General features: G+C 46.0%; 2 protein-coding genes across 3 annotated transcripts in view; one reads left to right on the top strand and one right to left on the bottom strand.

Moving 5' to 3' along the window:
• Positions 1-360: 360 nt before the first annotated feature.
• Positions 361-7,165, bottom strand: SNRPC (small nuclear ribonucleoprotein polypeptide C). Its single transcript, XM_074163400.1, has 6 exons — positions 6,961-7,165; positions 6,695-6,737; positions 5,725-5,833; positions 4,260-4,349; positions 2,626-2,730; positions 361-1,385 (listed from the first exon to the last, which is right to left on the bottom strand). The coding sequence occupies exons 1-6, from the start codon at positions 6,966-6,968 to the stop codon at positions 1,261-1,263; spliced, it is 480 nt and encodes a 159-aa protein (XP_074019501.1). The 5' UTR covers positions 6,969-7,165; the 3' UTR covers positions 361-1,260.
• Positions 7,166-7,713: 548 nt separating this feature from the next.
• ILRUN (inflammation and lipid regulator with UBA-like and NBR1-like domains) overlaps positions 7,714-25,100 on the top strand; it is a 35,976-nt gene continuing 18,589 nt past the window's right edge. For both annotated transcript variants that reach the window (XM_074163294.1, XM_074163295.1), the window contains exons 1-2: positions 7,714-7,871; positions 23,320-23,474. In XM_074163294.1, the coding sequence (XP_074019395.1) occupies positions 7,714-7,871; positions 23,320-23,474 (313 nt within the window). The remainder of the gene's footprint in view (positions 7,872-23,319; positions 23,475-25,100) is intronic.

The raw sequence follows: 25,100 nt of genomic DNA, 5'->3' as shown, positions 1-25,100 counted from the left end.
TGTGGCTGCCCCATCCCTGGAGGGGTTCAAGGCCAGGTTGGAGGAGGCTTGGAGCAACCTGGTGTGGTGGGAGGTGTCCCTGCCCAGGGCAGGGGGTGGCACTGGGTGGGCTTTGAAGGTCCCTTCCAACCCAAACCATTCTATGATTCTATGAAATATAATCTCTGAACAATTGGACTCTCCTGTCCCACGGCAGAGAGCAACTCGGAAAAGCAGCCCTTGCAGTTCTGCTAACTAAACACTTTCTTTCTTGTAAGATGCAAATCACTTCCACGCTTTCATGTTTGAGGCAAATATGTCAAGAATGAGCTGGACACTTCTGCAGACTGAAACAGATGACAGCCAACATGCACACAGCAGCCAGTTACACAAACAGAATAAATTCTTTTAATTCAATTGGAACTGTGCACCTGCATTACACACGGCTCACCAAAAGCAAAATCCTTTTACTAAACTAACAGGCCCAGGGTATGTTTTCATCAACACATCCCTTTTTGCTAAGGAGGGAACTGAGCGTTAATAACTACTGATTCAACTACTCCAATAAGGTAATTAAGTGTGTCCACACAAATGCCCCAGTAGCAATAGAAAAGCATCCAAACAATTACTGTAAGAAGTAGCCCTTTAACAGCATCTCTTCACTTCCCTCAGCAGAGAATCAACATTTTAATAAGTTCATCCTATTTTGTCCTAGTGAAGTCACTGAACGTTGCAGTCTCCCCAGTTAGAGATATCACTGCAGTCTTTTCTGCAGCCACTTTTTTGTTTTAATTAAAACTGAGTATGTTTTGAAACAAAATTCAAAATGCAGGTGGTAATACGCCTCTGAAGTGGTATGACATGAAAAAGAGACTACCAAAGGACTAAAGAAAAAAAAACCCTGAAAAATTGTGTGCAAGACAGGTAGAGACAGAACAAAAAAAACAGGCTCTTTCTGCAGAAAGAGGCAGAAAACCCACACGCAGAGCAAGGCTCAGATTCTCCGTCTGTAAACCAGCATCAATGTTTTATTGTTGTGTTTTAAGATTCAATGGAGGACGGGGCGGGGAGCAAAACAAACAAAATGCAAAAAAAAACCCCAGACCGGGTACAAAAGGATCAGTCCAGTGTGCATCCAGGTCAAACTGTCTGTGATCTGAAGTGACAGCAGATCTGCTCTGCACACTGTCTTAATACAAAATCCTAGGGATATAGGTCTATGGTATTTTATCAGATAGAAGATCGTAATATGAAAAAGAAAAGGTAGCTCCATTTCCACCTTTATCTGTCTGGACGGGTCATTCCCGGCCTGGTTGGCACCATCATGGGTCTGGAGGGCGGCCTCATCATCGGGGGTCCTGGCATCATCGGCATGTGTCCTCCCATGGGTGGCCTCATCCCTGGAGCTACGAGGAGAAAGAGAGGACGTTAGGAAAGAGCTCTCAGGGGCAGCAACAGCCGAGTTCTCTCTCCCACCCTCCAGGGAACTTTCATTTCACAAGCGTGTAAGCTTTGGTCTGGAAACTGGCTGAGACGGATCACATCTCCCCGAAGGATATCAGCAATTAGTAGAGGAAGAAGCAAGTTCCCAGGTTATACAGCAATATTTACTGTTAAATTCTTTTCAGCCACCCAAAAGAGCCACTAACTTTATTACTGAATTGGGAAAAAAAGTGTGAAATCATCCAGTTAAGTGGTTTTTTTTTAAAAAAAAATAATCCAGTGTACTCCTTGCAGCCGGGTACCAGCATTACCAAAGAAAAGCAGGTGCTCTACTAAAAAGCATTGAAATAATGGTTTCCATCCAACTTCTTCATTTGCTTTCAGGCAGCCACTACGCTGCCTAATGTGGCAGATTATGCACGTATTTTGTGCCTTTAAAAAACAATTAAAGAACAGTTTCTACCAGCAAGACAATAATTGCAAAGACACTTCACTACTTTTAGTGTGCATGTGTATATTCCTCCAGGTTTTTTCCAGTAACCGCTTCAATAAGAATTCCTCTGAGAATTCTTCAAATGCCAGTAAGCTCAAAAGCGGAATGGATCAAAGACACTTTAGTTTGCCTTTGCAATGCTGAGAAAAAAAAAAAAAAAAAACAAACAACTTTTTAAGGCACTTTGTTTCTCTGGAACACATTATCTTGAGACATTCTAAATAATAAAATTCATCTAGTGCTGAAATGTAGCCCTTGTGCAAAAAAGTAAGCACTACAAACACAGAATTGCTAAAGAATTAAAGATTGTATTGCTAAGAGTAGAGGCAGAAAAAGCTACAATTTACCAGAGCGATAATTTCAGTTGTACAGAGGGACTCGTAACTCTCAACAAGTAGTAAAGGAACTTTAATCAGCAGCTGTAAGACCGTTTTATGTCTCGGCATGCAGAGGTAATGGAGCAGCAAACGTGCATATGTAGTAGAGGCAAACTGAAATACTTATTTCACTCGGGGCTGTCCCTCCATGCTGGGTCTAACACGACGTCTGAAGTGACACAAACTAGAAGCCAGCACCCAAGCACTGCAGCTGCTTCACGTTTCCCACTGAGCTCCTCTCACAACTCTCTATTGCCCAGCGAGACAGAAAATATAACCCTAGCACCCTGCAAACCAGACCGTGCAGTTATATTTACCCATTTCCAGACTTACCAGGTCCAACCGGCATCATTCCTGGTGGGGGTGGGCCCATCATTGGCATCATTGGGGGGCCACCCATATGAGGGGCCGGCATCATGCCAGGCCGCGGGGGTCCAGCTGGACACAGATACAGAGAGGTTACACATCTGGCTGCTTTCACATTCATCAACAGCGCGCGATGCAAAATAGCTACTAAACTTCATAGGGTATTTTGGTAATTAAGGTGTCTTAGGTTGTTTTAGAACAGCCTGCCTTCATTTTCAGTTTCAGCTCCGAGTTCAGGTGCCAAAAAGTGAACAGGAAAAAGAATATTCTAGCTCTTATTTCCAACTTGCAGAGGGATCTGGACAGGCTGGATGGATGGACTGAGGCCAACGGGATGAGGTTCAACAAGGCCAAGTGCTGGGTCCTGCGCTTGGGTCACACCAACCCCATGCAGCACTACAGGCTTGGGGCAGAGTGGCTGGAGCTGCCTGGTGGAAAAGGACCTGGGGGTGTTGGTCAACTGTCGGCTGAACATGAGCCAGCAGTGTGCCCAGGTGGCCAAGAAGGCCACCAGCATCCTGGCCTGTATCAGGAACAGCGTGGTGAGGAGGACTCGGGAGGTGATCGTCCCCCTGGACTGGGCACTGGTGAGGCCCCACCTCGAGGGCTGTGTCCAGTTTTGGGCCCCTCACCACAAAAAAGACATTGAGGGGCTGGAGCAGGTCCGGAGAAGGGCAACGGAGCTGGTGAGGGGTCTGGAGAATAAGTTATGTGGAGAGGCTGAGGGAGCTGGGGGTGTTCAGCCTGGAGAAAAGGAAGCTGAGGGGAGACCTTCTCGCTCTCTACAACTCCCTGAAAGGAGGGTGTAGCCGGGGGGGGGGGGGGGGGGGTGTCGGTCTCTTCTCCCAAGGAACAGGTGATCGGACAAGAGGAAATGGCCTCAAGTTGCACCAGGGGAGGTTCAGATTGGAGATTAGGAAAAATTTTTACACAGAAAGAGTTATTAAGTCTTGGAATGGGCTGCCCAAGGAAGTGGTGGAAGCACCATCCCTGGAGGTATTTAAAAGACAGGTTGACATAGTGCTTAGTGACATGGTTTAGTGATGGTTTTTATCAGTTAGGTTGATGGTTGGATTCGATGATCTTAAATGTCCCTTCCAACCCAGACAATTCTATGATTCTAACTTTGAATACCTAATGCACACGAGTACCACTTTTCCACCAGCAGGGCTCTAACAGAGACCTACAGAGGTCTCGAATAGAGACCTAAGCAGAAAGAGATCTCAGCCATTTGAAACTTGAAGTGCAAAAGGTTATCAATCCTATTCTATTAAAAAAAAAAAAAAAACCAACCACAAAACAACCCCAAAACACAACAAAGCCCCATGCTGGAAGGTTTAACGAAGCCATCTAGATGAGCAGAAATGAGGAGGCACACATTTCTATCAATGTACTCAACATCACTAAAATAAGACAAACTAAAGGTTAAGATGGTTGCGAAACACTCTCACAAAGCATTCTCTACCTTTCGGTACTCACAAGCTCAAAACATCTCAGCTTGATTTCAAACTAAAAGGACTTCTCTTTCCAAGTCCAGGAAACATGCAACACAGATAAAAAAGGCTGTCACCCCAGTTCAAAACTGCCCAGTTGAGACTTACGGATGCTGGGAGGAGGCGGTATCATGGCTCCTGCGGGAGGCGGTGCCGAGAACGGTGTAGGTGGGATTTTCCCTTGCTGAAATGCAGCCGCTACATTGGGGGGGAAAAGAAAAAAAAAAAAAAGGAAAGAAAGAATCCCAGGAGAAAAACCAGTTACTAGGCTGAGGAAGGTCCTGCGCCAATCTTCCGTCTCATGCCACACGGTCACGTCATGCTGCGTGCTCGGTTGTTCTAACTCTGGAACAAATCCCTGGTTTATGCTGCTCATCACGGCGGGAGCACCTGATATTCTCGAAGACAATTTATTACAGTAATTACTCCAGCTGAGACTAGAGAGCTCCTTGATGAATTTCACACAGCGAACGGGAAGGCGGATGGGAGAGAAAACACATCACGTGATTCGCAGCTGCAACTTTCACCTGGGATCATTAGGGAAAGACATGCCATCCTGGAAATGGTAATAAGGCAATGACTGAGGTAGGTGGCAAAAAGCATGAAAAACATCTTATGGGAAAGGGAAGAGAAGAAATTCAACAGACTGGAATCGACTGGGAAGGTAAAAGATGTGAAAGTTGGAGGTATCAGGAGGAAAATGGACACAAGGAAATGGAATGAAGCTGCCTCAGGGGAAGTTCAGATTGGACATGAGGGAAAAGTTCTTCACTGAGAGGGGGGTCGGTCCCTGGAACAGGCTCCCCAGGGAAGCAGTCACGGCCCCAGGCCTGACAGAGCTCACGAAGCGTCTGGACAACGCTCTCTGTCACATGCTTTAGTTTTAGTTAGTCCTGCAAGGAGCAGGCAGTTGGGCTCGATGATCCTTATGGGTCCCTTCCAGCTTGAGATATTCTACGATTCCTTAAAAGTCCAGATTCTATGATCTAAGGAAAGTTGCCACAAAGTTAATCTGGCATTTGTATTTCTTTTGACAAAGAAAAGAACCCTTTTAGGGACAGAGGAAACACTTCACTTTATTCAAGCCTTTAATAGCGAGAGGGGAAAAAAATATCAATATCCCTAAAGAATTGGTAGCCACTAGAGCATTTAAAAAAATGCAGAAATCCAATACACTTTAATGTCCATTTTCCTATCTTTTGGATTTCTTATTCATGCTCTTCACATAAATGTGCTACTACCAAAAAGCAGAAATGTGTTGTGTGACCTTGTACGACGTTACTGGCAGCGCTAAAGGCGGCGGGTGGTACCTGCAGCCCTCTCAACCCCAGCAAGGCAGTAAATGCCTTGCAACGACCCCTCAGGGAGAGCCCTGTCTCGTACGTGGAAACCCACACTCGTGACGAGTTCAAGATTCAGACTCTAAGTGAAGTTTTCGCTCATGGTTCACAGAGCGAAAACTCACCAGGGGAGCGAGGAAGAATCAAGAGGGAAGAACGGAAGAAAAGCAGCGAGAGGAAAGACAGGGGAAGTAACGGGAGAGTAACCCGGGTCACAGAAGGATTCGCCTTACTTGTTTTGTCAATCAGGCTCTGGGCTTGTTCCTCCATCCATTTTTGATAGTAGTCTTTCACGTTCTCTTTGTGCTTTCGGCCACTGCAGTGGGTTTTTCTCACGGAGGGCTGCGAAAGAGCAGGTAAACCCAAAGCTTACGTGATATCACATAAACCCAAAGTTTACTGGGAACCGTTGTAGAATTTTAAACATATGCAATTTAGCAGTATAAAGCAGGTTGGTTTCTGCGCCCAGTCAGAGGATGGGTGATGTACAAAACCTCTATGTAAAAACGGTAAGTGCTGAGATTCGGATTTAAGTAAAAAAGGTTGCCCTGACACCCACCCAGTGGCCTCCGACTAACTGGCCACGACACTGGTTGGCAGCCATGAGTGTGGGCTGCCCTTCAGCGCTGAACGTCAGCGACGCTCAAATTCCTCCCCTTGTTTGTCGTTTCTTTTTTGGAAAGAATCACAGAATCGTCATGGTTGGAAAGGACCTCTGAGATCACCGAGTCCAACCATACACACACAAAAGATCCCCACAATCTCGGCCACTAGAGCGTGCCCTGAAGTGCCACATCTACATGTTTCTTAAATACCTCCAGGGATGGTGACTCCACCACCTCCCTGGGCAGGCTGTTTCAGTGCCTGACCACTCTCTCAGGAAAGTAACTCTTCCTAATATCTAATCTAAACCTCCCCTGCCCCAACTTCAGACCATTTCCTTTGGTCCTGTCATTATTCCTTTGGGAGAAGAGGCCAACACCCACCTCTCTGCAACCTCCTTTCAGGCAGTTGTAGAGGGCAATGAGGTGTCCCCCTCAGCCTCATCTTCTTCAAACTAACCATGCCCAGTTCCCTCACAAGCCGGGGAGGAAAGGAATCAGAAGAGCAGGACATGGCAGTACTTCAGGCAGCCTGACTTCAGTCTATCTAAGTTTTATTTTAACGCGCTTGAGGAACGAAGGCAGAGAATCTGGTGCTTACCGAGTCATGGGTGAGGTACGTGTCACAGTAATCGCAATAAAACCTGCGGAGGGAAAACTCTCGTTATTAAGAAACTCCCCCGCCCCTCACACCGGCTGGAGGCCGCGGCGCCGCCCCGGCCAGGCTCGGCCCCCGCCCGCCCCGCGCCTCTCGAGGCCCGAACGAACGCCAACCGCCCGCCGGGGCCGCAGAGCCGCACCCGGGGACCCGCCGGCCCGGGCGCCCCTCGCCCCGGGCCGGGCCCGGCCTCCCGCCGCCGCGCTCACTTGGGCATGGCGCTCCCCGCCGCCGGCGCCGACAGGAAGTGACGCGCTCACGTCGCGACGCCCTCCACCCCTTGACTTCCGGCGGCTCCCGTAAACGTCAGCGGCGCGCGGCGAGCCCGTCGCCGTGTGAAGGCCTGGAAAAAAGAGGAATTACGGAAAAAGCGTCATTTTAGGACAAACCCTCCCCAGGCCAGGCCCCAGCCCCGCCCACGGCGGGTTTTGCCCCGCCTTCTTTGCATAGCGCCACGTGACGTCACGGAGCCCCGCCCGCCGCTCATTTGCATACATCAACACGCGCGCGCGCCGCCTCCATCTATGGCAGCGCGCGCCTCGGGGGCGGGGGGATATGCAAATTAACCCCCTCCCTTGTGACGCATCACGCGAGGCTCCCGCCCACCTATGCAAAACGCTTATTTGCATACGCCCCGCCCCCCTCGCCATTGCGGCTCTCCTTCCGTCCTCCGCCGGCGGGAGTAGGGGCGGAGCCTCGGCGGCACGCCCCGCCCCTCCCGCTCTCCCCGCCGCGCGTGGGGTGACGCCACCGCGCCCTGGCGTCATAGGCCGCGTGCCCCTAGCGCTAGGCGGAGCGGCGCTTGCGCAGTAGCGGGCAGCGGCTGGCGTCGCCCGCGCCCCCTCCCCTTCACCCCCCCCCCTCCCCCGCCGTGCCCGCGCTCCCCCCTCGCCCCCATGCGGCGCTGAGGCGGCGGCGGCGGCAGCGGGGCGGCCCCGGGGCGGCGGGGCCCGCCGAGCGCCATGGAGGGCATGGACGTGGACCTGGACGCGGAGCTGATGCAGAAGTTCAGCTGCCTGGGCACTACCGACAAGGACGTGCTGATCGGCGAGTTCCAGCGGCTCCTCGGCTTCCAGCTCAGCCCCGCCGGCTGCGCCTTCTTCCTCGACATGACCAACTGGTGCGGGGGGACCGGGGGAGGGGTGCTGGGGCCGAGGGGTCCGGGCCTCGGGGAGGGGAGCGGAGCGGAGCGGCGGGAGGGCCGCTGGGGCTGAGGGAGAAGGCGGCAGGGCCTCTGGAGCTTGAGGCGGGGGGGGAAGGCGGGAGGGCCGCCCGGGCCGAGGAGGGGGGAAGGCGGGGAGGGCCAAGGCGGGAGGGCTGCCGGAGCTGAGGGGGGGGGAAGGCGGGACGGTGGCCGAGGTTGAGGGAGGGGAAGGCGGGAGGCTGAGGGGGGAAGGCGAGAGGCCGCCGGGGCTGATGGTGGCGGGGGTTGGGGGGGGGGAGAAGGCGGGAGGGCCGCTGGGGTTGAGGGCCTGAGGGGCCGCTGGGCCGAGCCGGGCCGGCCGCCGTCCTCCCCCGCCCTGAGCCGCCTCAGGGGGCGCCGGGCCCGTCCCGTCGAGGTGTTGTTTGTTGTGAGGCCCCCCCTTTTCCCCTCCCCTTCCCCCGGGGTCGGTGATGGCGGGGCCAACTGCCGGTGCGGTGGGGAGGGAGGTATCATGGCAGCGCGGGGGAGGAGGAGAGGAGCAGGACGGGGGCTTGGGGTTTTGCCTCCCGTCGCCAGCTCGGGGTCGTGATTTTTGCCAGGTCGTGGAGCTCGTCGGTCAAAGGGCTGCGGAGCTGTTAAAGAGTGACTAATTGATAGGAAGGGGGGGGGGGGGCATGTGATCCAGCGGGCCCGGAGGCTTTAAAAAGGGCGCTTTCTGTGCGGAAGGGGGGGATGAGCTGGATTCAGGGGTGGACTATGGTGCCCTGCACCCTGAAGTGGGGTTCAGAAGGAGGGAAAAGTGTGGCTGGAAAGGCTGTATGGAAGCGTTAAAGCTGCCACGGTCTCCTTGTGAAAGTTGCCTAGGTGTTTGATAAAAACTTAGCATCTGCTTGCAAACTAGGAGTCTCTCTCTAAATACTCCGGCTTTCTGTGTACGTTGTGGCTTTATAAAGGCTTTTTGTCACTGCTCTAGGAAAAAAAAGCAGGTACACGTTATCAGGGGAGCTGCAGCTCGAGAAAAAACGTGGGAAATATGCAATATAATGGTGAAAAAGAGAAACCAGGAGTGTTAGTGGTGCAGTGGGCCCAGTGGCTGCGACAGAATGTTGTGAAATTGCTGCTGAATTTTGGGGTTGGGCTCGTCGTTAGCACTTGCATCTTTTAAACCATCTCTGTTGCTTTGCTGTTGTGCAGGGCACAAACCAGAAAATGACCCTCTTGGTGGGTTTGTGTCTTTTCACTGTGATGGATGTGGGACAGTGTTTTCTGTTTCAGATGTTGTTAATAGATCACTTCGTAAAGTTTCAGCTACTATTTTTTTTTTTTTTTAGTGGTATAACATCAAATCCAGAAAACTCTGGTTTGAAACTTGAAATCCAAGCGAAGGTCTTGGTATCAACAGTTGGGAAAAAACTCGCGTGGAATTGCTGAACTAATAAACAGTAAAAAGACAACTTTGCCACCTTTTTCCTTTCATCTTTCCCTCCTTCTGCAGCTCTTTATTGAATTATATTGGCGAATCTGCATCTGCAGAGGGAGTAAGGGAATAGCAAATAATACCATGTGCTTTGTAAGCTGATACAATGCGAAAGAAGGTCTCTCTTGAGGAGTTCAGGAGTTTGCTTTGGAGAAGTGCTTCGCAGCAGAAGATGCTTTCCCACTTTATTCAGGTGTTGATAATGTGACTAAAACTACTAACACTGCAGCATAATACTGTTGTGGTTTTTTTGCTGGGATGTTCCTTGGGAGAGCGGAAAGCTTAGCAGAGCTGAACCCAGAAGTTACTCATGAAGATACTATGTATAACCATAGTATTCCTTGTTTGCCTTGGTGAAACTCTTTTTCAGGAGTATTTAATTTCTTTCTGAACTAACAATATCTCAAATGCAGTCTTATAACTGATGGGTTTTTTAAAAAAAGTTTTTTAATTACAGGTGAAGAAAATAGCTTTGATTTCACAACTTCAGTGGCTCGTTTGGTTCAGGAAACATAAGTTTTCAATATTTTTTGTTGGCGTATTGGCTGATGAGCCTTGTAGATGGCCGGGGGTGTGCAAAAAGGAAATCTGTGAAGTTAGTGTAATGTGTTCAGGAGCGTGTGACAATTAGCGCAGGCTGGAGTGTGATTGCTCTTGGAGTGGGCTTAAAGCCTGGGAGAGTTTAACCTTTCAGCAGAGGGAGCGGGGTTGGGTGCTGACAGGTGCTGCTCGTTTTTTCTCGTGTGTTCTTGCCAGGGCGCTGCTTTCCTGACCCGCGCTATCGCTTGTTGTGCCTGGGTTTGTGCAGTTTACAGTTCTCCTGCTGTGTTTCTGTCCCATCCTCCAGCTCCCACTGTCGTCTTAGTGTGGCCTTTGGGTTATTGGCCTGAATGTCCTAACCCTTCTCTCAATAGTTACACAAACCTGCAATCAAGGCACGTTTTCCTCTTCTGGAAACACCTTTTCTTTGTCACATCGTGGGCCCCTGCGTAATCCACGCTGCCCCAGGTGATATTAGGCACTGGCCTAGTAGGTTTGTGGCCTAGAATTAAGGACAGAATCTTTTATCACCGGTCTGTCCTGCAAATAATTTGTCTGGATGAGACTCTCAAGTCACTCTTGTTAAAGGTTTGATGCTTTTCTCTCCCCTTCACTGTATTTCTGTATCACGACTAATGCTCTTCTGTAGGAAATGGTGCAGGAGCTCACAGCGGCGGGGAGAGAAGGGCACTTACTTCCTTGGCTGAGTTCTTTTTAGCGCTGTCCCTGCATGGGTTAATTAAGAAAGACATAAATAACTTTCCCTAGAACTTTTTTCACATGGCAAGCTGCTCTTTGGCAATAATTATGTAGTCTCCAGTCCTGAAGTTACTTCCCTGTTGTGTGGTAAATAATCTGAGCTGTAATATATTTTGAAAGAATATTTGCAATAACATCGTTAGTAATTCTATTTAACATATTTAAAGTGAATTTGCAGTTCTGCTGGAGTAGAGGAATTATTTTAAAACAGCACGTTCAGCCAGTTTGGGGGAAAAAAATGAGCGGTTGATTGTGGAGTAATATAGATACTTGTAAGTAGCCTTTAAAAGTGTCCACTTCTCCAGTTTGCCTGGCATTGCTCAACGTGCTTTCGAAGTTCTGGCAGACTTGGGGCAGCGCTAAGAAACTGGCAGCTGCTTTTATTAACAATATTGCAAAAATGCTTCAGGTAGAACACATGCATCCTAAGTTTGTGAGACTGTTCCTTGATCATCAAGAAATACAGGTTAAACACTACGGTGAGTTGTCTTTCCCCCTGTTATTTATTAAACACTTTCCTAGAGTTCTACCTCTTTTTAATTACACGTTGAGTTCTGTTTGGGGGCTGTTCTAACTTCATAGCTTTCTGCTACATAAATCCGCCTTTGCCTTCTCTGAGAGTCCTGGCTGCACGTGCTTTAAAGGCAGCACACATTGTCCTTCTTTACTATATATTTATTTATTTTTCATTAGAAGTTGTGAGGCTTTAGAGCAAGAGGTCGAGCTTTGGGTTTTTGGCCTACAACCAAAACCGAACTTCTTCAAAAGATGTTTTGGCACCGCCACCGTTTCTTCCTCAGGAGGAAAACCCGGGCGGCAGCGGAGTTGAGGAGGGCATTTTGCTGCCATTGCATCTGGATTGAAAATCCACCCTCCATTAAATGGCACGATTAACTCTCCTGCTCCCTCCCTCCCCCCCCCTCCGCCCCCTCTGCCAGATGTTATGCAAGGCAGAAACCCGGCTGCTGCGGACCCAAACACATCCAGCACCGCAGGTTGGAGGGAGGGGGCTGTTAGGAGTGCTTTTAGTGGTAAAGTTAAGTTCCAGGTGTCTGCAGCTCTGTGGTGTTATGCGATAGTACGGCCAGGAACGTGTCTGAACTTGTCTGGACTCAGTAAGTCTATGTCTACCCGCATAAGAAACTCCTTTTGAAAACCCTTTGTGCTAATGTTTTAAAAAGCGGGATTCTTTAGGTCAGAGAGTTGATGCTGAATGGATCTGCACCAAAATTCCTCCTCGCAGTCTGCCCGACATGGGAACGGTTGCGGGTCTCTGGGAAGATGGTACTGGGGGGGACTGGGCTTCCTGAAAATGCTGACAAAACAAAAATTCCTAAGTGTCAACCTGGCCCTGACTGATCTTCAGCAATATGGGTCAGTGTAAGAGCAGAGGGAACCTTGCACAGAACATACAGTTTATTTTTTATTAACACTCAGTTAAGGCCTATTTCATAAAAGTCATTAGATTGCTCTAAAGTTGGTATGGAAATTGTCTTGTGACAAGGAAGAGGAATTATTTTTTTAATTGGAGAGTAACCGACTCTGAGGGTGAGAAGCTGCAGCATAAGACTCAGAGCTTCGTTAATTCTGTGAGAAAGTGGATTAATTTGATTTGAAGTAGCCAGTGGTGCTGGATTTCAAATCCATATTTCAACGCCGTTCACTGTGAAGAGATTCCTAATTTCGAAGACTTATTTTACTGCATGTATATTTCAGTAATTTACATGTAATACTTCTTTACATTCTCTTTTTAGCTTTTGTTTAGAAAGCTGAATTTTTATTAGTCTAGTAGGTGTGATATTTAATTGAAATGTGTCAGATACTGATGGTTTCCATTGTGTGTGGGGGGAAAAAGTTTTATTGTTGCAAACCCTAGACTTTTTTGATCTAGCTTTCTGGTGGAGAAAGGTCTTTTTAAGGTCATTTTTTGTAAGGTAGTCCTTTTCTGGAGGCTCTCAATTTTTGTCATATGCTTAGAAGAATTTGTAGCTGTATCATCGTTTAATTAGTACTCTAAAGATGACGTTTGGCATGAAAATATTTCTAGTTTTATCTCTGAAAATACTACAGAAATCTGCTGTAAAACCTCTTTTTATATTCTATGGGCAATTTCTGTAGGGGGGGGGAGCCAGGGTGAGGTAGGGATTAGCTCGTGGTGATAGCGATTCTTAAATCAGAAATCCGAAATTTTCAAGCATAGGAAAGAAAATGTATCAACACTTTTGTGCAAGTGTTTTATTGGTCTGTGAGAACAGACAGAATATTGCCTTTTAGCAAAATTAAAACTGCCTTACACGTGCATGCTTTTATCCCTGTGGGTGAGATGTTTAAATTCTTTATATCAAATGAACCACTCATATTGCCCAGAAGTGGATGTACTTGATTGGGAGTCCAAAGGCATGTTTTAGCTAATAGGAGTTTTTTTAATTGCTTTTACTCTGACTTAGTATAGGTGTTTTAATTTTTCTTTTCTAGCAAAGATGATAGGATGCTACTTCAAGTAAAAGTCAGATCTGTGGATAAAAGCTTATCTACTCACACTTGATATTAATGCTGGAGTATAGGTGCTGTTCAGAGAAATACTGGAAGTGTATTTAGGTAGGACAGGACATACAGAATTTAACATAACGGACTCAAACCAGCAGGATTCACTCCCATGTGATGGGTTTCCCACAGTGGGTAACACCAGCACTCCTGCTCTTGATTTTTAACCTTGTAGATGTTTGCAGAACTGCCATAAAAAAAAAAACAAAACCCACACAAAGCATGCATATGTCCTCCATTAACAGATTTTTTTTTTGATTGCTTTTCAAAAGAAGCTCTCCAGGAAAAACTTTGGTTAGAAATGCTCCTTCTCAGCTCAGCCACAGGCAGGTACCGTGTGTTGGTCAAAGGATGGTGCCGGTGTGTGGGCAGCTCTTCATCCCAACGTCCTCGCCATCCTGCGCTCGATGTAGTTAAAGTTTTGCTGGCCCAGTTTACCCAGTCATCCTATGGTACGGTATTTTTCCAGTCTTCAAATAATTGGGTGTTATGTTTCAAAGATCTATGGAAAAAGCATATCTAGAAGGCAAATACATGGAAAGTCAGACTGTGAAGCCGTAAGGTTTTTAGGTGTTACCTGATGTGATACGGAGGTGGAACGTGGGACTTCAGCTGCACCGTGAAACCTTTGACTGTGGTTATATCAAAAGCCATTTTTATTGATTACCGTATGGTTCTATCTGATAGAGGAGGTCACTACAAATAATTGCTGCCATTAAAATACCTGCATTTTTATTCCAACCCTTACTTAAACACTGGCAACCCCTCAAGAACTTAACTGATACCTTAAATCAAAACATTAGTTTTATATCACTCTTTAGATGCGAATATGCATCTCTCCTGTTACTGATGAAATATTTCCGATTAGAGACCTAATGTGGTGTTAGATTTGTATTTTTGTACATTTGTTGGGGGGTGGAGGAAGCTTATTCTTGTCTGGTCTAATATTAAGATCTCTTCCCTAGTTTTTATTTGGATATCGTGACTGAAGCGTGAACAAATTAATTTGGTTTCCGCAGCTGTTTGAAGGCAAGATTTTTGTTGATGTCCAGTGAACTAATCAACTGCTATCAGAGAATTCCATCTGATTTTTCAATAGATGTTCTGTCTTGCTCCATTTACCGAGTTTCCTCTCTTTCTCCACAAGTGAGGAGACAAAGGGATTAAAAAAAACCAAATGGTAGGAATTCTTCTTTTCTGGAACCAATGAATATAAGCCTTGCTTCCATGTTCACGTTGGTGTTGTTGGATTTGCCACAAGGATTATTGTGCCGTCACGAGTGGGGAGTTGTGGTGTGTCCCCTTCACCTTAGAAGAGTTTGGGGTCCCTGCTATCCATGGTTTGTCTGCGCTTCGTCTCGGTCTGTGGGACTCCAGTGACTTCACATTCAGAGAAATCTGAGGAAAACTTCCCCACTGCTCTGGGGGGTTTTGATACTCCTGAGGAGGAGGCAGTGGGGGGAATCCTTGTGTCATGGAGGAGGTGGGAAACCCAAGACCTGATCTCTGAGCCAATCCTCCTCCTTCCCTGGAACCCTCTTTGGGTTAGTTCAATGCTCATCCAGGCGTCTGGGAGGAAAGTGGTAGTGGCAGGGGGGAAGTCACACTACTTTGTTTCCCTTCTTCCGATACCAGGTGATATAAACAAGAGAGTCTTGCGTTCTTTATGTGTCTCTATAGAAGTGTTTTAAGTGATCTAGGGCTTAATGTGGATTTAAGTCAAATTTATATTTGTAGGTGGTGACCACTTGAACTGAATCTGGTGAGAGAGTGCGAAGCCCTTGGCTCAGAAGATTATTTGGGTTTTGATAAAGTTAAGTAGTAGGGGAGAGGGAAGATGAGGATTTAAACTTGATGGCGTTCTTACTCTAAAACATTTGATGAACTGCTGTCCTTACAGGCAGAAGGGACACCGTAGAAACGGGTCTAGTAGTTCTTGGTGAACTGTTGCCAAACTAAGCCAGCCGGGCGGTCTCTGGGCTGTGGGTCTGTGGGGTCGCTCGTACCCCATGGCTGGGGAGCCCAAAATGGTTTTTAAACTCTTTAATCTCTTGTGGCTAATATAAAGCATAGTGGATGTTGTCTTAGTACATGTGAACTACTGGAGACTGTTGCATCTCTGGTGTCCACAGCTGTCCCCTGATGCTACTAAACATAACAAAATTATAGAATTAAACAATTGGAAAATACTTTCTTGGACAGCTCCTACTTAGTGCATTAAAAAAACAAACACACACCTGTTCTCCAGAATAACTCAAATATTTGACCTGATTATTTTGAATGAAATCTACACTTTAAATATAGTATCTTCTTTAACTATGGAACATACTATAATTGTGCTATGCTCCGAGTTACAAAACATTTAAAAATTGGGTGCCTGTGAAATGGAAATGTAAGCAGACAACTGTAGCAGAAGGAATCGGGTACAATATAATTTTAGGCCAGCTGGACTGCCTTACATGCCTGAACTTGTTCTCAGACAGTTTCTGGAGATTAATCCCCCACCCCCCACCCTCCCCTTAACTTTAACGCAGACAATTATAGATTGGTGACATAGTTTATACTGAGGAATTAGCAGTTACAGAACCTTTTGCATAGTGGCGGCTCTTGATGACTCTGGGAAGAGCTGTTGCCTGTGTTCAATGGCAGGGAGCAGAGAGCAGCTCCTGCTCTGACATTCTCAAAATATTTTACCCCGCACTTAGAGCTCCCAACCACCTGCTTTAGGGAGGGCTCAGCTGCTGGGGAAGGTCGGGAGGATTTGAGCTTATAGCACCATCGTAGCATCAATTCTGTCACCGAGACCCCTTGCTGCTTCTTGGCAAGGTACTGTGCTCAGCCAAGGTCCCACTGTAACGGTTAAACTGCCGAAGGGTGTGTTTGTACGTACATAGAAGCCTGTTAAAGGAAAGTGATTTCCTCTGGTGGTTTGGGGTGCGCTGAGCACGGTTGTGCCTCTTCTGTGGCCTCTCGGTTTCTTTCCTTGTGCTGCCCCAGCGGAGAGTGGAGTTTTGCTTCCAGTCACCGCAGGTTTCTGTCATCTTCCTGGAACGTCCCGCTTCTGTTTGGAACTGGCTGTTTTCAGCAAAGACAATGAAATGTTTTTCTGTGGCTTCATGTGAGAAAATACATAAGCTTCAAATTAGCCAGCTTTTTCCCCCTCCTTCAGCTGTGTAAGTTCAGTTTAAAGCTCTCAACTTCCCTCAGTGGTCCTTTTGGATCATCTAAGGTGGTTTCCCGACCTCATGGTTTCGTGTAAGAGAGGTCGAGAATGAAGGTAACTGATATGCACATTTTGCTTTCTGAAACGATGTCTGATGAAAGCTGCTCACTGATTAAAATTCCAGTCCTTCAAAACATCTTGAGACTTTCCATTTAATTGTCACGTGTCATCTCTATTGAAAATGTTTGAATTGAAAACTCCAGGTAAAAGTGCTTCCCTGTGGTGTAACGAGTGTATCTCTTCCCCTCACCCCCTTCAGCTTTCTCTAAGGCTTTGAGTGAAGCATCTCCTACTTGAGGAGCAGTAGAAGAGCTCTTTGAGATGTCTCAGCCTGTGGTGTTATCAGTCCAGTTCCCCAGTAGCTGGGGCAAATAAAATCCAAATAAGATCATGGAATTGTCAGAGTTGGAAGGGACCTCTAGAGATCATCTAGTCCAACTCCCCTGCTAAAGCAGGGTTGCCCAGAGCACATCACTCGGGACGGCATCAAGGAAGGTCTTGAAGATCTCCAGAGAAGGAGACTCCACGACCTCCCTGGGCAGCCTGTTCCAGGGCTCTGGCACCCTCACCAGAAAGAAGATTTTCTCATATTTGAATGGAACTTCCCATGTTCCAGCCTGTGCCCTTTGCTCCTCCTCCTGTCACTGGAGGCCACTGAAAAGAGTCCGGCTCCATCATCCTTCAACCCACCCTTTAGATACTTGGAAGCATTAATAAGGTCTCCCCTCAGCCTTCTCTTCTCCAGGCTGAAGAGCCCCAGCTCTCTCAGCCTTTCCTCACAAGGGAGATGCTCCAATCCCTCCATCATCTTTGTTGCCCTATGCTGGACTCTCTCCAGTAGTTCCCTGTCTCTCTTGAACTGGGGAGCCCACAACTGGACGCAGTATTCCAGTTGTGGCCTCACCAGTGCAGAGCAGAGGGGGAGAATGACCTCCCTGGACCTACTGGCCACACTCTTCCCTACGCAGCCCAGGATTCCATTGGCCCTCTTGGCAACAAGGGCACATTGCTGGCTCATGGATAATTTACCATCTCCCAGGACCCCCAGATCCTTCTCCTCAGAACTGAGATACTCCTCAGATACTAGAGACTAAGAGACAAAACGAGTGGATTTAGGATTGTCTCATTTGGATGTCCTCCATATACATTTTTAGTTTCTCCCACCTGTATCATGTAGAGATGTTCCATTATTTAGGAGTGACAAATTATCCAGGAGTGAGAAATTATCCATCTGCTGCACTATTTCTTTTGTTCATTTCTTTCTGGTTTTAACAATAGACACCTTATGGGGCATTATGGTGCCTGGTTACATATTGCATTTGGAGAACGAGAGAAAGGTCTGTAAAGGTTGAGAATTCAGTTACGGAAAGAGTTCAAGGTGTTCTACGGAACATACTATATTCTTGAGACTGTATTGTACTTCTGTATCGCTGCTCAGTTTTTACATCGCATGTTTCCAGGTGAATAACACCTGAGTTGCTTTTCTCATGACAAAATATTGGGCCATATGTGTGTGCTAAGGACGTACATGAACATACGTTGCAGCTTGGGCACTTGCCTGGCTTTTCTCTGCCTCCACAGAAGGACAGAAATGTATCTTGGCATTCACTTTATTACAGTTGCTCTGCACAATGAAGTGACGGAGTCCATTTGTCAAAGTGCTTCTTACTTGACTTAATGTCTTCTACTTACTCTCTACGTATGATCGAAGGGCTACATCCTGTGTGAAATTCTAAATTGAAGGCAAACTGGGTATTGCACTGGGAAATCTAGCATTTACTTTTTCTGACAGTTTATGAGGATGGGAGCACTGGAAACTTTGACCCGTTAGCTGGTGATAATGGTGTGGCTGTAGGAAGGGGCGGGAGCTAGTAAAAGCAAAAATTGCATGCTGGATTTTGAGCTTAAGCTTTGGTTTAATTTGGATTTTTACCCCTCAAAAATCTTTCTTTTTTTTTTTTTTTTAAAAAAAATAATCTTTCTTTGGATCGTTCATCACAGAACTTAACAATAATGAAAACTTACATATTTCTATAAGATTTATAGTTAAAATTTTGAAGTTGTTGCTTTCTACTGTAAATATTATTTTGGAGTGGAATTCTTATGTGTCACCACATACATTAGACAACCTGCACATCATAAGAGGTTTTTTAGAGTTCAGATCTTTAAGCTGCTGGATTGAAAACAAACCCAAAATCCCGTTCCCTGTGTCAGCCGTGCGTGATGGTTGGTGGGAGAGGTGTGTGGGAGGCTTAGAGCTGCTGGATTCCTCCGGTTCGCTTTCCCTCTACCTGTTCTGAGAATATCTGTGTGCCAGGACTCTAATCTCCCTTGTCTCCTGTGTTATGTATTGCTTTCCTTCCAAGATGCTTAACTTCTCTGTGTTGAAAGAATCATATGTTTTATTGGTAACAGAAGGATTAGGTATTGTGCCTGTGCCCTGCTTTGCATAAGGCAGCAGTGAGTAAGCCTCAGTGCTCTGCTTCCTTCATTCTCCTAAAAAAAGAATCTGATTCAATTACTAATAAAAAAATATTTCCAATTACCCATATATTGCTTTTTGTTTGCACACCAGTGAGGTTGTATAAGGAGGCCTCTGGTTTGTGAATTGATTTGGAAGAGTTTCTTTTATTTTTGAACACTGCTTGGTGACCTAGTTAATTGGGAGTAATTACTGTCTAAATATATTGGTTTAACATAACAAAAGGCTGTCTGGAAAAAAACAGGGAAGGGAAAGAATGGCTCAAGATAAACCATCTCTTTGCAAACACTTAAGAGTTGTTAAGGGACATCTCCAGAGCTATTAGCAGAGAAGGTTTTAGCTTCACTATTGTAATTTAGCTCCTGAGGCTTGAAACAAAGCAGCAGAGCAAAAGAATTGATTTGAAAAGGAACACTTTCTCTAGTTCTGTGGGTAGTGTTTTGTTGGAAAAGCACTTGACACGTAAGAGTCATGGGATGCCCTTGGAGAGGAAGGAGTGGGATACCCATAGTTAGAATGGATTTAGTTGATAATATGGAGCTATAACCTTTATTTGCTGCCTTCTCCCCTCTCTCTTTCCAGAATCTTGCTCTAAGGGCTAAAATTAAGCACCGTGTTGATTTTCAGTAGGCTCACCTGGTTCTGGGGTGACTTGTGATTGCAGGCTTTTTCAGGAGTTTGAGGCTGAATCCTGTCAGACCCGCGCTGAAAGCGTGGCAGAGCTACAAACTGTTGCAGTCCAGGGCTGCTCTAAAAATGGAAAAATTGCTTAATTTAGGAAAGCTAAGGAAGGCCTGACACCTGAAGGGCTATGTTAAGAAAGAGATGTACGGCCATCCCTGTAATTAGGCGAGATCAGTCATGTAAATGACACTGGCTGGATTTCGCACACTCATCTTCCTTTCAGAGTTGTTTGGTTTATAATAGTCATTTATCTCGTATGGCAGAGAGCAAAGGGGTATGTGGTGCGAGTCACACCTCGGAGGAGTAAAATAGAGCAGCCATGGATGTGCAAGCAGGAGCCTTTAGATGATAACCCCTTCCTCTCAGAGGTCTAACTCTTCGTTCCTGTCCCTGAAGTATCTGCAGTTGGTGCTGTGCGATTACAACTGCGGCACAAGGGTAAAGACCTAAAAAAAAATAAACTAGTAAGTGTTGTGTGTGTGTATATATATATATATAAACACAAACTTCAAGGCTTTGAGTGTGTTTGACCTTAAAGCCATCTCTCATAAATGCATTTGCTGGTGAAGTCCACTATTGTTGTGCCTATGGTAGAAAGGCAGAGCATCAGGGTGCTCTAATTAATCTCAACAACCTGCAAATAATCAGGTTCCAAATAGTTTGCCTCCGCAAGTGGCACACATTTTCTCCAAGCAAAGCACTGCATTCGAGCTGATGCTTGGAGGTTTTTGGGGGTAGGGAAGGATGGGGAGCTTTGTCCCGTGGAAGGGGTGGGTTCCTGGTTGTGCAAGCGGAGATGATGACTAAAATGTGAGCGCTGTGGGTATCTCTCGCAGCAGAGCGGTGCCGTACGGCCTCTCAGTGGCTATCTCTTGGGGTTGTCTGTGTCAAAGAACTGGAACTTCAGTCAGATTTGCTTTGTCATCCTGACTTTGGCTCTTGCCACTTTCAATTTCTCTTTAGTTTCTGGAAACTTCTGTTTTAACTCTCTAGTGGGAAGGCCAAGGTGTGTCCAAACACGCAGGAGGGTTGTGTCCAAAAAAAACCCTCTGCACATTGGTCAAAACGGGGAGAAAGGTTGGTTTGCAAATACGTGATCACAAAAGGGTGACAAATCTGGGTTTTTGTTGGGTGGTTGTTTTTTTTTTTTTTTTTTTCCCCCCAGCATGTGTTCTTCTCTAGTTAGTTTTTAACTAAACGCTGGGAGGACTGGAGCTGTTTCCCAATGGCAAAGCAAGCAATGAAATCTGACACAGGGAGGGGAAGGGAGTTGGCAGAGGGCCTATGTGCACAAATAGCCCACTACCTTTTGAAGCGTATTTACAGCCCAGCAAACAAAAAAACAACAGTGCAGGCTGCCTTACGGAGAATTACAGTAGAAATCTTCCCCTTGCAACTTTTTTAAAAATTTTTTTTCTTCTCGGTGTCAATAAAACGTCATTGCTACCGATTCCAGAATCGTTAACTCACAAAATGTTGCGGTATGTCTGAAAATGTGTTTATGTAGTAGTGGATTAGGAAGAGAAAGGGCTGTGTTGCTGCCTTTTGTAGCTCTCGGAATCCCTTTTGCCTTGGACCGCTGTAATACAGGAAGAAATCCTAGTGAAAACCAAACTTTAGATCACAGGGTTTTAGCTGGTTGGGTGAACAGGAGTCTCTTGGCACGGCCCTGTTGTGAGTTATGTAAATCTTGTGCAGTGTATAAGCAACAGGCGGTCGGTGACGTAAAACCCAGCATTTGTCTCTATTTATTGGCTAATGTGACATGCACCCTTCCTGTAGCATTCGACTGAGCTGGCTGTATTAAATATAGCCCTGACACTCCTAAGTGGAATATGCCTCGAGCTGAATAATGGCTTCTGGTCTGAAATTCATTGTTCTAAACGTGGAGATCTTACACCGTGGCCGTCTCCCCTCCGTATCAAAGTCCGTCCCGTGTTGATGGCGAAAGGTCTCGCTGTAAACCTCAATTTGCTGAATTTGCCGATCGATCGCCGTGGCCGCGTTGTGCCCAACATTCCTCCGGTGCCTCCTCCCGCGTTGGCCGTGCTCTGGGAGACTTAGCAGGATGTCGGCAACTCCTGTGGTGATTATCTTCTGTCAGTGGTGATGGATTACCAAACTGATACATCTGTCGTTTAGGTCCTCTCCATCGCGGGAGGCTCACAGATCTGCCTAATAACTGCAGTTACCCCCTTTGACCCAAGCTGCAGTGCTATTAGCTACTACATTTGGGGTCCTTTATGTTTTGTGTGAGGAGAAAGCAGTGATGCTTCTCCCATGGAGTTCTGATTTTTATCCAGAATGCCTGATCTTTAATTTTTTTTTTTCCCCTTCAACACTGTAGGACTGGAACAGGAGGCAGTTTCTTTGCTCACCGTTTCGAGGCTCTTTCCAGCTGGCAAGCAGTCCAAAAATCCCTATGTTTGCTCTTTCTCAGGGTCACGCTGCAAATGTTTCTCTTGTTTTCACCTTGGCTTTCTGGCGTTGGTTTAGACACATGACACTCCACCACACAATATAAACCCTCAATATATCACTGCACCCGTGGAGCGCAGCTTCTGACGAGCCTTCTGCATGGCTTCATTTTGGGTGGTGCTTCCCAGTTCTTGAAGGTTTGGGGTGTTTTGTTTTGTGGGTTTTTTTTTTTCTATCCTGCTCAAAAAAGCAACACAGATTTTTTTTTTTTTCATACTCATGATTAAAAAGCAGTTATGCCCATTGCATTTGGTGAGATCTTACTCATCTCTGTTCTCACAGCACCTACTCACAACATGTAAATTAGGGCCACAACCTCTCAGACATGCGTAAACAGAGGAATTACAGGACTTTCCAAACACTTATATAATAACTTAATAGTATATTGTGGAATGGCAGCTAAGACTCATGAATCCTCTTCCTGTTCTCAAATTAATTATCATACGAGTCTCAGCTACACCACGACTCAGGAATCAATAGCGTTTATGGCTTTCTGAATGTCCTTAATATATCACAGGCTTCCACTGTCATTTGTCTTTATTCAGTAAGAACTTTTGACTCAGATGGTTTCTAAGTTCCTTTGGGTTGTGAGTATCCAGAGCTGAGCCAGCACTTTAATGATTAATAAATGCTCTTAAGAGTACTCATGGCTCGTACATGACCATGTGTTTCAAACACAGCAAGGCTTGAGTTATTAACCACAGCTACTGATGCCCTTTGGCCCTGAAAGCTATCATAAGAGCGTTCCTTGTGTTTTGTTCATCTCGTGCTCCTTTCGGACCTTTTGTGCCAAAATGAAATGGAGAGATTGAGTCCTTCTGAAACAAGCTCAGGAAATAAGGCTGGTCTAGAGAAACCGTCCGGTTGTTTCATGCTGCTGCAACAGCACTTCCCTCAGTATCTCCTGAACTTTTCGGCAAATTTCATAAAGGGCTAATGGGGTAGAGGTCGCCAAGATTTGTAAGTTCCAATATTTCCAGTGAAAATAAGAAGCAGAGTAGAAAAGTGGTCTGAAATAGTGTCCTTGGCAAGTAAAATGCTACATTTTGAGCTCTGTTACCTTGGGAGAATCCATGTGTGAGAGAGAGAGAAGCTTTTTAAAATACGTGAGCAGCAGACCTAATACAGTCTGGATAATATTTTTTGCTTAACTGTTTAGGATGACGTATGTAAACCTGTGAAAAGCACCTGACCTACCTGTACTTCAGGCTGTAATCTGCTTTTTTTTGCTTCCCAGGAATCTACAAGCCGCTATTGGAGCCTACTATGATTTTGAGAGTCCAAATATCAATGTACCCTCCATGTCCTTTGTTGAAGATGTCACCATAGGCGAAGGAGAGTCCATCCCTCCTGATACCCAGTTTACAAAAACATGGAGGATACAAAACACAGGTAAGGCTTTTGGTGTGTAGCAAACCCCGTATATTATGTGACAGGGTGGCTGAGCTACTGGGAGAGAGGCTGGAGTAAGGAGGAGGTTCATGTGCACTTCACTTGGACTGGAGCCACCCCATTACTGGAGGAGGTGACCTGCCAACCTTTGCGCATTCCCCTTCTTACATTGGCACAAACAGTTTGTGGCGAGACAGGCAGCTCAGTTCACCAGTCTTGTTCCTCGTGCCACCGCACAAACAAAATCTCTAGGAAACTTCTAGATAAAAGAAATTAAAGTACAAGTTTGCTTTTTTGTTTGTGGTTTGTTTTTGTTTGTTTTTTTTAATGGAGGTAGTTAGGTCTGAAAATAGATTTAGCACCCTTAGCTCGTCATGTTTCTGATCACTTGATGCAAATGAGTGCAGTAAGTTTTGAAGTCAATAGAGAGATTCCTTTTAATCTCAAAGCCTTTTACCTCGTGACCAGCCTTTCATCACACCGTTTCTCTGCCTGTCCCTGTCATTTGGCTCTCTCCAGTCCTCTCTGTTCTGTGGGGAGGCAGTGATGCAACGATCTGACCCTGAGAAAGAGGTAGCTGTGTAGGGCTAATGTGGCAAGTCCCCTTTGCTTTTTAATACACTTCTGACAGAATCGCTTTCTCATGCTTTGAGAGGACGAAAGGCTGGATAAACCACATTCCAGTATGAAATAAGTCAAAACAGTGACTGGAATCCAGGAAGTGAGACTGGGCAAAATACATTCTCGGTGCTTGATCTGTCGGGATGGAGTCAGAAAGAAAAATGAGATCCATGGACGCAAAGCGGAATACCTTGTCTTCAGGTGTTGTGATGACAGGACGTTGCATGAATGTTTAAGCTGTGTGTCTGAATTTAATTGACCTGCTTGCACTTTTGTGAAGCAGAACGATAGCACAACAAGGTATAACGTCATGAATCATCTGAGTAAAGTTCAGCTGCGTTAATATTTCTGCTTGTAAATAACCGCAGTGCTGGAGTGCCGTACAGATTTGTGCTGAATATCAAAGTGTTACAGGGACTAAAACCATAGTAAAAATCTAGGAGTATTTCATCAGGACGTGAGAGGTGAGAAGAGGCTCTGTGTGTGTTGAAGAGCTCTAGTTTTAAAAGACTATAGTCTAGAGAAAGGGCTATTTATTTCAGTTTACTTTTTCCTGCGTCTATTTGTTTGAATTAGTACAATGGAAAGGTGACATGTATAGCTTGCTTAAACTCCAGGAATGTGAAAAATTGACTAGCAATTTTTTTTATAACTGTCTCAAATACAAGTCTTACAATTGTAATAAGTATTATTAGTACCTTAATTTCTGTGTGTTAAGACTACACCCCTGTCTTGCTCCTTTCAGACTCCTTCGTCTTGTTCCTCTGATGTCCTCTTTCCTGCATGCAAATTCAGCCTTATTTAACATCCTCGTTCAAGCAGTGTTTCATTGTTCTTGGAGTGTTTGACTTTCTGAAATTCATGAGTCTTCTAAAATGAGGAAAAGGGAGTTAATCTTGACTTAGGAGTTCCTGGCAAAGCCAACATTTGTTCTGGCTTCTGTGTGGGTTAAAGCCTGGCTGTGTAAAACGTACATCTGTGCTCAAAGAGTGGTGCTGGAGGCCA

Source organism: Numenius arquata, chromosome 24 (assembly GCF_964106895.1).
Source record: "Numenius arquata chromosome 24, bNumArq3.hap1.1, whole genome shotgun sequence".
NCBI lineage: Eukaryota > Metazoa > Chordata > Aves > Charadriiformes > Scolopacidae > Numenius > Numenius arquata.
This window is presented reverse-complemented; position numbering and strand designations above follow the sequence as displayed.

Bases quoted from the DNA above. Each gene is read 5' to 3' on its own strand.
- SNRPC (XM_074163400.1), bottom strand. The intron at 4,350-5,724 runs GTAAGGCGAATC...CCCCCAATGTAG, and splicing joins GAGCCTGATTGACAAAACAA to CGGCTGCATTTCAGCAAGGG. The intron at 2,731-4,259 runs GTAAGTCTCAAC...ATCTGTGTCCAG, and splicing joins ACCGCCTCCTCCCAGCATCC to CTGGACCCCCGCGGCCTGGC.